The sequence below is a fragment of the Chinchilla lanigera genome, unplaced genomic scaffold (genome assembly GCF_000276665.1).
Source record: "Chinchilla lanigera isolate Chin_1 unplaced genomic scaffold, ChiLan1.0 scaffold00044, whole genome shotgun sequence".
NCBI classification, from domain to species: Eukaryota; Metazoa; Chordata; class Mammalia; order Rodentia; family Chinchillidae; genus Chinchilla; species Chinchilla lanigera.
The window spans coordinates 35,594-46,192 of record NW_004955445.1 but is presented as its reverse complement, the minus strand read 5'-3'; the positions used below and the strand labels follow the sequence as shown (position 1 = coordinate 46,192).

The window sequence follows — 10,599 nt, the reverse complement described above, 5'->3', positions numbered from 1 at the left end:
AAACAGTCCTGTTTAAAGAAGGAAGCATTGCTAGCAAGACCAATAGTCAAGAGATCTAAACCATTCCTTTCTAAATCTTTGAGAAAGAATGAGACAGTGTGAAACAGCAAGTGGGAAATAGTGGGAGCACTTTTCACTCTGTAAAGGAAGTCACCTGTAGACATAGACAGAAGCAAACAAATGGCTTGAGGAATTCCACCCTGGGATCTAGGGTGCAGAGACTTCGGTGACATTTGTGTTATCTATGTAATCACCTAAGGCAACCTTTCCTAGCAGCAAGAAAAGGCTATGCTTTGTTTAAATCTGCCCAGTTGTAATCCCTGCACTCAGGAGGCTGAGGCAGGATCACTGTGAGTTCAAGGCAAGCCTGGGCTACAAAGTGAGTTCAAGACCAGCCTCAACTATATAGCGAGACCCTGTCTCAAAAGGACAAAAAAAAAATAAAGTCTGATCTTAAATTTCTGTCTCTGAAGCTCACAGGTTGAATTCATACTAGCCACCTAACAACCACAATTTACAAGTCAGTAAAGGTACATCCGTTAATTTTTACATGCACATGAAAAAAGAGAAAGGCTGACTAAAACTCTCTTCTTTACTCTTAGTATATGTAAGACACAAGTGTAAATTTCTTTCCTTATAGCTGTTCTCTTCTGTGAAAGGCAAACCGTTGTTGCCAGCTGCCTCAGTTTAACCTCCTGGAGGGAAGGGCAGTCTCTAACCAAGAAAATTTAAAGTTAACTCCCAGTGAGTTGGAGAAAGAGTTAGGCAAGTTCAACTTAGACCTTTCTTCTAGAAGGAATTTGTTAGGGTACCTGGAGAGTTGTATGTATTTGTGCCTGGCTCTATAGGGGTGTACCTTATTAACAGAAAGAGAAAAGTCCAAAACTGTAGCTCAGCTCTTTAATGAAGGCTTAAGAAGGGCCGTAACAGTCTTGTCTCTGGTCACTCTGGGACAGAGGATATGAGAAAATCACTGAAAGAGTTCCCTCTCATGTCACTGAGGAGTGCAGGTAGGGATCAAAGATAAGTGGAGATTTTTCTGGTGGTTACCCAGTCCAGCCGTCAGGACTCAACTTCCACTGAGGAACTTTTGGGTATCTACCAGAGAGTTACACTGGCTATGACCCCTCAGTTTCCACTGGTCCACAAAACCAGAAATCTATCTCTAGGAAGGAATCTAGCTAGGTATCTGTTAAAGTTGTATAAGGAACTGATGAAAGAGCTGTCTTTATTCAAGATGACTTCCTTGTCTTTGGATTAATAAATATTCATTTTTCTATAGGCTGATCTTAAAGGTTCTTAATTGGAGAAGGTTGAGGCCATTTGGAGACCTTTCTTTCTCTAATCATACATACCTCTGAAAGGGACATATAAAGTAGTAGGAATGATAAAAAAGAAGGCTTTTCTTCTCATGCTCACTGTGAGTTATTGGAACAACTTGCTCATGAGTCATGACTCTCAGCCTGGAAAGGTGAGAATGAGGATTCTTAAGAGCCAAGATTGCCTCTTCACCAGCAAAAGATCAGACCATAAAGGAAACTGAGGCAGAACAGGCTCAGCTTTTCTTTAGAGCTTGGAGGAGAATTGGGTCAGAACATCTCAGTGAAACCTGTCCTCCAAGACTTAGGAATGGCTGTCGACTGACTGTTATTTAACTGATGGAAGGGGCTCCATGATTTATTAACAGGCATGTATATTTTCTAAATATAAACTAGATTTCATAAAAGACCCATTTTATAGCATTTTCTAAATTTACTCTATAGTTAGTATCAAATTCCACTAGATGACAAGATGACATTGCCTTTTCTTAGCAAACCACAGCCCTCAAAACAAGTCAAGGGAGTCTACATAGAGCATATATAAAACAGGAATGTAAGTTTTTGCCAATCAAAGTAAAATGTCTCATCAAAGAAACATCCTGAGTTTTCCATGTTCTCAATTTAAGTTTACCACCATTTTAACAAAGGATGACAGACAAGCAACTGATAAAGAAAATGCTTAAAATTTAAGAAACATGCAACAAACAAGGGTCACAATTTTGATTACCTAAGAGACTTGCAATCCGGGGTCTATGCAACAAAACAAAACTCGTTCCTCCAGCTAGTTATCTTAGTGGAAGACTTTCAGAGTGACACAGGGATGATATCAGAACTGCCAAATATAAGGGAAATATTATAACTCTCAACCTGTTAGATGTCTGATAAGCTGAAATCCTGCTCTCTGAAATTGAAGAATGAATTCTAGGACAAAGGAGGTTCAGAGTAGGAAATATTTCTTGAGAGATAGAAAGCTCCTGCCAGAGTGCCAGGAGGGAACTTCTGCAAAGTGGGTTGCCTGAGGACCCCAGTTCTCAGGGGAAGTTTTGTAGAGCACCACTATGTGGGAACAATGTAGGTTATAGGTATGAGCAACCAGTAAGATTATAAGTATAGCTGCTTAGGTAATATTGATCCAACGGGGAAGCAAGTCATGTAGGGAGCAGGCATGGAAAGAGCAAAGAACTTCTCAGGTAAGTGATGGATCTGGTGGTCTTCGTTACCCACTGAGAACTGCCTAGAACCACCCATTGCCAACTATCTAGAATTTATTAGACAGGGGTTATTACTTATCTCATTCCTTGGGCAGTATGTAGGCCTGGTCTTTTTGCTGTTATTTTAGCTTCCAACTGATGCATCTCTGGATTCAGTTGTGCATTTTCATGTTTTGTCCTGCCTCTGTCCAGGACCTAGCTCTGTCTCACTACTTGATTTTAGAGACCATGCTTTTAGCCTTTCCCCATTCAGTGTGATGCTTTCCATGGGTTTCTTGTATGTAGTCATTATTATATGTGGTATGATCCTTCAATACCTAGTCCTTTGGGGGCTTTTACCATGAGCCTATTTAAACTTTGTAGATTACTTCTGGATGAATATAGATAATCATGTGATTTTATCCTTGATTCTATTACATGCTGTGTAACATTTATTGATTGGTGTAAACTGAACCACTCTGCATCTGTGGGATGAAAATAGCTTGATCATAGTGTATGATCTATTTAATATGTTGTTGAATTCAGTTTGCAAGTATTTTTTCAAGGATTTTTACAGCTATGTTCATGAAGATATTGGTGAATAGTTTTCTGTTTTCTTATGCCCTTTTCCATTTTTAGTATTGATACAGGGGAAAGAAACTCCTGACCTGCTAGACATCTGTGATAAGTTTGCATTATCTAAAATTGAAAAATAAATTTTAGAAACAACGGAGGTTAAGAGCAGAATATATTTATTGAAGGAAAGAAAGCTTCTGTCTGAGAGAGAGGCACACAAGAAGGGGACTGTCTTGGTTACTTTTCTCTCATTGCTGAGACAAATACCCAAAGCCCAAAATTAAAGAAGGAAAGCTTTATTTAGCTTACAGTTTGTGGAGGTTTCAGCCCATACTTGGCTGCCTCCAAGGCAGAGTGGCACATGGCAGAGGGCAGCCATTCATGGTGATGAAAGACAGCAAAAGCAAGAAGAGCAAAAAGGGAGGAGTGGCAGAGAGCAAGCCTCTTTCCCTCTGTTACATTGTATTCATACCACCCGCCCCAGGGGCACGTGTAGCACTCACACCCATAGTCCCAGCACTGGACCATGGACCAATCAAAAATCTAGAAGCCAGCCCCATGACTGCATGAGTATCTGGGGGAACATGCAGACATAAATCATAACAGGGACCCAGGTGTGTTGCCAATAACCATGCTTTTTCTAGGGATTTTTATAGAACAAATCCACAATGTGAGGTGGGTCCAAGGTGGGAAACATGGGAAATCGCAAGGTGGGCATGAAGTGGGACAAAACCATGGTCAACCAATTAGATTATAAATATAATGGCTTAGGTAAAATTGATTAAATAGGGATCAGATGGGGAAGGGAGTCATGTAGCAAGAGGGCATGAATACAGAATAGGAGCTTTTCCTGTAGAGGGTTGAGTTAGTGACTCTTCCTGGCTTTCTCAAGGTGACAGAGACCTATTTAGAATATCAATCCCTAATGTTTATCCCTGTGGAGGTGTGGGGGTACATTCATTTTATCTTTTGTCTTAAGGTCTGGCTCACAGCTGGAGGTGTGAGTCTCTCTCACAGTTGCAAGGCATCTCCTCTTTCTCACTGGTTCTTGTGAGGGCCTAGCCCTATCTGACTGCCTATGATAGTTCTGTCTCTCTGAGTTGCCTACAACGGAATCAGGGTGTTACTGGCCTCATAGAATTCATTTGGAACTATCCTTCCTTTTGTATTTCATGGAATCATTTGAAGAGCATTGTTAGTTCTTCTTTAACTGTTTGATCACTATTACTTGTAAGTGCCTGTGTACTTGGGGCTTTATTTTGTGAGAGATCACTTAAAACTGCTTCAATCTCAGTAACTGCATTTTTTATCTACTTAGGTTTTCCGTGTGTTCTTGGTTTCATTTTAGTACCTCATATGTGCCAAGGTATTAACTTCTTTTCTAGATGCTCCACTTTATTAGAATATAGGTTTTGAAAATAGGTGCTAATGATCATCTGTCTTTCACAGGTGTCTGTTTTCCCACCTCTCTTTTCCTTTCTAGTTGTGTTGGTTGAGACACATTCTCTCTCTTTCAGGAATTTTTTTTTTTGGATAAGAGTTTTTCAGTATTTTCTAAGAGGCAACTAATGTGACAGTGCTGGGTCCGTGTGGCTGTCACAGTGGACACTGAGGCCTGAGTGGTCACTGTCCCTTTAAAGGGAGACAGAATGTTTGCCCTTTGTCCCTGGTCACAAGGGAGCTCAGGTAGAGGAAGGACAGGTGGAGCCAGGCAGAGGCAGAGGTGAGAGTTGTGCTGTGCTCAGGAGAAAGGCTGTGGGGCCAGTGAGGTGGAAAGGTAGAGATTCTGATGCGGCTTGCAGCGGGAATCCCGAGTGAGTGTGCAGGTTGAGGCTGTGCGTAAGGGACTGAGGAGGACCAGGGACCTTCCAGACACAGTGATGACCTGCACCGCCCCACCGCCCCTTGGAGTTTCGTTACCATGAACACTAGTTCTCTGAGCTTGTCAGACTTTCTTTAAGGGATGCTGTAGTCACAGTATTGAGAATTTTTAAATAATTCTGAATATCGTCCTGTCCCTTGTGCTTTCTCATCTTGACCATGGGGCTCAGGCCTGAGTTGGGCTTCACTGAGCTGAGTCCCCTCACAAGTGGGCTCAGTCTGGGAAGAAGCTGCTGCCCGATTCCTCGTCCTTGAGGCCAGGTTTGTGGGAGCCACTGCCTAGTCGGTGGGCTAACCAAGCCTGCTGTGGGCCCCTAAGCTGGCCAGGTTCATCCCAAATGTATCAGGAATGTCTGCCATTGGCCAGAGGCCTTAAAAGACCAGCAGCAGGCAATTTCCAGACCTCTGGGTGTTTGTCAGTCTCTGGGATCATGGAGTACTTGGAAAGTTTGTCTCCCTTTAGTTCTCCTTACTGGTGTTACCTGAGGTCTATAACAAGTCTCTCTGTTCTTTCAGGCGCTGTGCACAGAGAACCTCTGCACTGTCTGGGTCGCTGGGAATTTGAGTCCTCTTACTGGCGAGTGGTGACCGACTGGAGAGTGGAGGCCTTGCCCTTGGTGGGACCAGGCGACTTCGTCGGTCCGGTTTGAGTTGTATTTAGGATTTCAGGACTCAGCGTGCAAGCACTCAGTGCTAGGGCAGGTAAAGTGCCAGTCCCGTTAAATGGGAGCAAGTAGTTCATGTCCTGTGTTGGTATTTCCGGTCTTCAGGGTCCCTTTCTTTGCAAAAGACCAGATGCAAGGAGCTTTCCTCCTCATTTGAAACATGGCAAACATTATCTGAGCCCAAGGCGATTACCTGAATGTTTATTCACCTCTTCATCTGATTCAGGTTTTTCCACTGATTGTATTATTATTGTTCACATGTGTACACTGCATGTCCTCTCTCTGATGAGAGTGGGTTATATTTATTAGTGTTCATGCCTGTATACTGGGTGCCCTCTCTCTGGTGAGGGTGGGTCATACTTGTTAGTGTTCAAGACTGTATACTGTGTGTTCTCTCTGCGATGAAGGACTGTTACCGAAGAGGATTCTTTCTGCAGAAAAGTGTTCCCCTAGCGCTGATGGTCAGTGACCTTTCTGGGGTTGTACAAGTGTGGCCACTGCACCCAGTGCCATCTCAGTGCGGTTTGCTGTTGGCATCTCCAGAGGAAACTCAGTGTTCTGTGCAGAACAGGACTCAACCCTCTTCTGACTGCTACCAGATTTGCCCCCTCTGGGCTGGGGTGTGATTAGGAGCAGATCTTGTGGTTAGTGTGTTCCACGCCCTGGGTGCAATTCCCAGCGGCAAGTAAGGAAATGAAAATTTGGTATAAACTCATTGGTTTCCATGAACAGAAAAAGTCTCCTCAAAAGACTTTCTGGTGACAGTGAATTACTCATTATGACTTCTGTGCTTCTGTGTGCTCTGTGTGTGTAAGGAGCCAGTCTCAGCCTTCCACAGCAGTGAAAGTGAACAAGCCCTCCTGGGCGAGAGCAGCGCAGTGCCCCTGCAGGCCCCGTGTGCACCCCGCTGAGGGCCCCACACACAGGCCCTGGGCCCATTCTCCCCTGACTTAGTTGGGTTGTGTCCTTCAAGAGGTGGGTCCCCTTAAGAGACCCGATGGTGTATTCCTGGCTTCTGTAGCTTCTGGTTGACCTTGAGAGCAGTTCAGAGTTACATGATGAGGAGGTCACTCTCATACCTTTTCTGTTACTGAAGGACAGAATGTAGTAGAGAGAAAGAAATGAATGTTCTCAGAAGTTTTAGTTTTATAGATTTTGCATTTTTAGGGTTTCATTTTCTACCAGTCCTTGCCCTAGGATGGAGCATGGAGTAAAATCAGAAGCATAATTAGTGTCGATGTGTGATTAATACCTGAATAGAGTGAAAAAGAATTGCCCATGTATGTACCGTTTTCTTCCAGTTTTGTCATTTAAGCAAGAAGAAAAGTTTGGCACGCTTCCTTTAATGCTATAGAAATAAAGTGAAACAGAGGCCAGGAACAGAGGCTGAAGCTGAAGCTGCAGCTGCACCAGAGTGCAGAGTGGATTCAAACAAAGCCATTTCCAGCCTCACGGCCATGGCGGAGCCAGACCTGAGACCTCATGCCAGGGCAGCTGGGCTGTGGGCTCCTGGGGCTCTGCTGGGGAGGTCCTTGCCCAGCAGTGCTTGTGTCCCTGCAACCTTGGTGACAGCCATACTGAGAAGTCGTTCACTGATTATCTGGAACCCGCAGGGGGCGCCCGTGCTTTGTCAACCCCACATTCCAGTGCTAACGCTGGTGGTCCTGCCTTCTAGCAGGGTAGCTTGCTTCCCACCAGGCACGGGGTTTCCTGTTGGGAAGGGTCCAGTCCCTACTTGGAGAACTTTCACCTGGTTAAGTCTGAATGCTGGGACCCGACATTATCTCACTGGAGTTACAGTTTGGTCTTGGGGGACCTGGCTATGGGCCTGTGGGTGTCCGCAGTGGTGCTCAGGCTGAAGGGGAGGAGATGTGAAGAGCATGTGCACCAGGGGCAGCCTTAGCACCCTGCCGAGCTCGAACTGCCAGGAGTGGTTCCAGGGTGGTGCCATGCACAGTGGAGGGGGATTTGTGCAGTTTGCATGAACAAAGATGATTTTTATTCACATCAAAAATACTGTTAGAGTCTCTCACAGACTTGGATAGACTTTGGTCTTATCCATAGCGTCGTGACAAGTGCGTTTCCTGTTGGCATCGCGTATCCATCGTCTGATGCCTGCCCTTGGCTTCTGCAGGTCACAGTGGTTCCTGGCACTGTGCCCTGTGTGGGCCCTGGGTTCTCCCATGTGGCGCTGCCTGACACGGTGTACTGCAGCAAGGACTGCATTCTCAAGCACGCGGCAGCTGCTATGCGACTACTAAGTGCACAGAAAGGACACAAACCGAAGCCTAAAAAGAAGGTCAAGATGAAGCCAGAAGAGCTCTGTCTCCCAAAACCTAGCGTGCAGGTGAGCTGAGCCAGGTGACTTCTGGGATCTTTGACACGAAAGCGTGTGTGACAGTGTGTGTCCTGTGTCCCTGGGCTTATTTACTGAAGTTCTCTAACACCGGCACAGCAGGTGTCCACATCATGCAGATCCCATGTCCTCTACTTCTGGCTCCTGCCCTTAGCTGAGGGCTCAGTTAGCCTGAGTGCTGTGAAGCAGTGCAGGAAATCGGCCGCCCTGCAGGAACTCAGGGCCAGGTGTCACAGTACCACCTGGGTGCGCACAGCCACCCTTTGTGTTCTGTGTGAAGTCCAATCCCAGGGCATCGGGGGAGGGTGGGTTCTAGTCAGGGCTCTGCTTCAGTTTTCAACTGTGTGATTCGGAAGAATCGGGGATGTTTCAAAATGAGAATCTCTGTGTTAGTCACGAGTTGCCCTGAGCTCATCTGGAAGTGGCCGTCTGCGCCCTGCCCTGTGTGGACGTGCAGACCGAACCACACCCCCACACCCTCACCCCTGCTCCCTTGGTCCCTGTGCACTGTCTGCTGCTTGCTCACCTTGGACACCTCGACTTCAAGGCAGCTTCCTTGCAGTCCCTCAGCTGCTGAAGAGCAGGGCTGGAGCACGCGGTCAGAGGACAGCAGAACTGAGCGTCCAAGCCCTTTCCTCAGCTTCCACACCTCCAGAGTTTTTGTCCAGGAGCAAAGTGGCACTGTCTCCTCTAGTTTGCGAGTCCCAGCGCCTTCCTGTCTTGGGCTGAGCACATCCTGACGCCTGCACTCGGGCCCAGTGCTCTGTGCCTGGGCTTGATTCTCTGCCTCGCTCACGGCTCCTCGCTCTGTTGTCTGGCGACTTCTGTCTTTGCAGTCACACATGGTTCTATCTCAGGAGCCTCGTGTGACCCAGAGACCCAAGCTCCTCAGTGCTCTGTAGGGACGCAAGGGTCCCCTGACTGTGCAGACTTGGCCACGTGAGCAGCTGAGCACCAGCCAGGGTTGGGGAGGTGTCTGAGGGTGACCCAAATGGAGTCTCATGACATGAACTGCTGAGTGAGAGGCTGCAGTGGTGATGTTTCTCACCCTAACCACTGGGCTCTCACTGATTATCCAGGCAGGGATTACAGTGTCCTCTTTGCACAAGAGGCCAGCTTCAGAGGAAACTGAAAACCCAGCGAAGAAGGTGATGGCGACTCCTTCTAGGTGGGAAGACATGGTGAAGGAGGCGGCCAGCAAGAGCAGCACACCCTCCTGGGCCCGCGACCACAAGGCCAGCGCCATGGTGCCAGAGAAGACTGCTGCTCCCTCCCCACCACACTGGGGTAAATGTAGGTGTCCCCCTGATGTGAGCCTCTGGGCACCACACACACTGTCTGGATAGCCACAGGGTGACCAGGATGGGCAGTCCAGGCTGTGTTTTTGTATAGTGTGGACACCGATCACCATCAGCTGGAAGCAGATGCCAGTGTTCTGGGCTGCTCCAGAGCCTGGCTTTCCGTCCCTTGCCCGTGACTCTCCATCCTGGTGTTTCCCAAAGAGCTGTACAAGACTCACTGCGGATGCTCCCGGTGGTGCAGTTCTTACTGTCCAGCTGCATGCCAGGCCAGGCTCTGGCGAGCACTGGTGTTATCTCCAGCACACCCGGGTCAGCCAGCGCCAGCCCCAGGCCCGGGTTCCCCACTGCTCACACAGCACTTTATTATGGCCCTGCACAGAACCTGAGCTTTTCAATGTTACTGCTTTGCACAAATACCCCGCTCCCTCGCCGTGCTGCAGGCATCTCTCTGCGAGTCAGTCTTGCCTCAGAGAGCTGCGGTACAACTCTTAGAAGTCCACAGAGTTCTTGACTTGACAGCAGACACTGGGTTCACACGGACGTCACATGCTACACACAGCTCATTGGACATTGAAATCTTGAAGGACACTTGCTGCTGCCCCATAGGCCACAGAGTGAGTGGTGTGGCCTCCTCCACACAGACAGCAGTGTCCTGGCTGCAGGGAGTGTGGCGGGCTGGTGTCAGGGGTGCCGGGGTCCCGGCTCCTGGGCAGTGTTCAGATTGCGACCCTGGCCCAGGTTTCCAGTGAGTGAAATGAAGACACCTTGGGTTGATGTGTGAATCCCTGGTTAAGATCACACAACTTGGCTCTGTCCTTGTTTTCCTGTCTCCTGGTCCCAACATAACCCTAGCTATGGGGATGAGGATCGCTAGGAGGTCACATCTCTCTGTCCTGTGAATGCTCTCAGACCAGGTTTTATTCATGCTCTCTCCCTGCCTCTAGAGCGTTTTCTCCCTTTTCAGTGAACCACCAGGACAGAGGTGGGAAGTTCTCACCTTCTGCACAGTGGGTCCTCAGCTCATGGGCTTCACTGGCAGGAAGTCAGGACACATGACAAGTGAACAATTTTCTCAGCACACACATATCTCTAAAAATTGGGCATCCAGACGGTGGCGTGCATAAGAGACATACTTGGAGCTGCTGGCTTGTGGAATTTCTCTGTTTCCCCACAAATGTCTTGCTAAACACTGACTGGGAGGACTGGAAGGAGATTGGTAAAGCAATCTTGGGGTGGCAGGGCACGTGCTCCAGGACGCCATGGGCAGGTGAGATGGGCAGCACCCACAGATGCCTCCCCAGCTGCCTCCAG

The 10,599-nt window shown here is 47.6% G+C and overlaps 1 protein-coding gene across 1 annotated transcript; it reads left to right on the top strand.

Moving 5' to 3' along the window:
* Positions 1 to 7,088: 7,088 nt before the first annotated feature.
* On the top strand, positions 7,089 to 9,819 carry LOC102019545 (death-inducer obliterator 1-like). Its single transcript, XM_013518234.1, has 3 exons — positions 7,089 to 7,310; positions 7,766 to 7,978; positions 9,067 to 9,819. Exons 1-3 carry the CDS (start codon positions 7,089 to 7,091, stop codon positions 9,331 to 9,333), a joined length of 702 nt encoding a protein of 233 aa, XP_013373688.1. The 3' UTR covers positions 9,334 to 9,819.
* The last annotated feature ends 780 nt before the right edge of the window (positions 9,820 to 10,599 follow it).

Coding starts and splice junctions, on each gene's coding strand:
- LOC102019545 (XM_013518234.1), top strand. CDS start 7,089: ATGGCGGAGCCAGACCTGAGACCTCATGCCAGGGCAGCTGGGCTGTGG. Junction 7,311..7,765: donor TGGTCCTGCCTTCTAGCAGG/GTAGCTTGCTTC, acceptor TGGCTTCTGCAG/GTCACAGTGGTTCCTGGCAC. Junction 7,979..9,066: donor TCCCAAAACCTAGCGTGCAG/GTGAGCTGAGCC, acceptor CTGATTATCCAG/GCAGGGATTACAGTGTCCTC.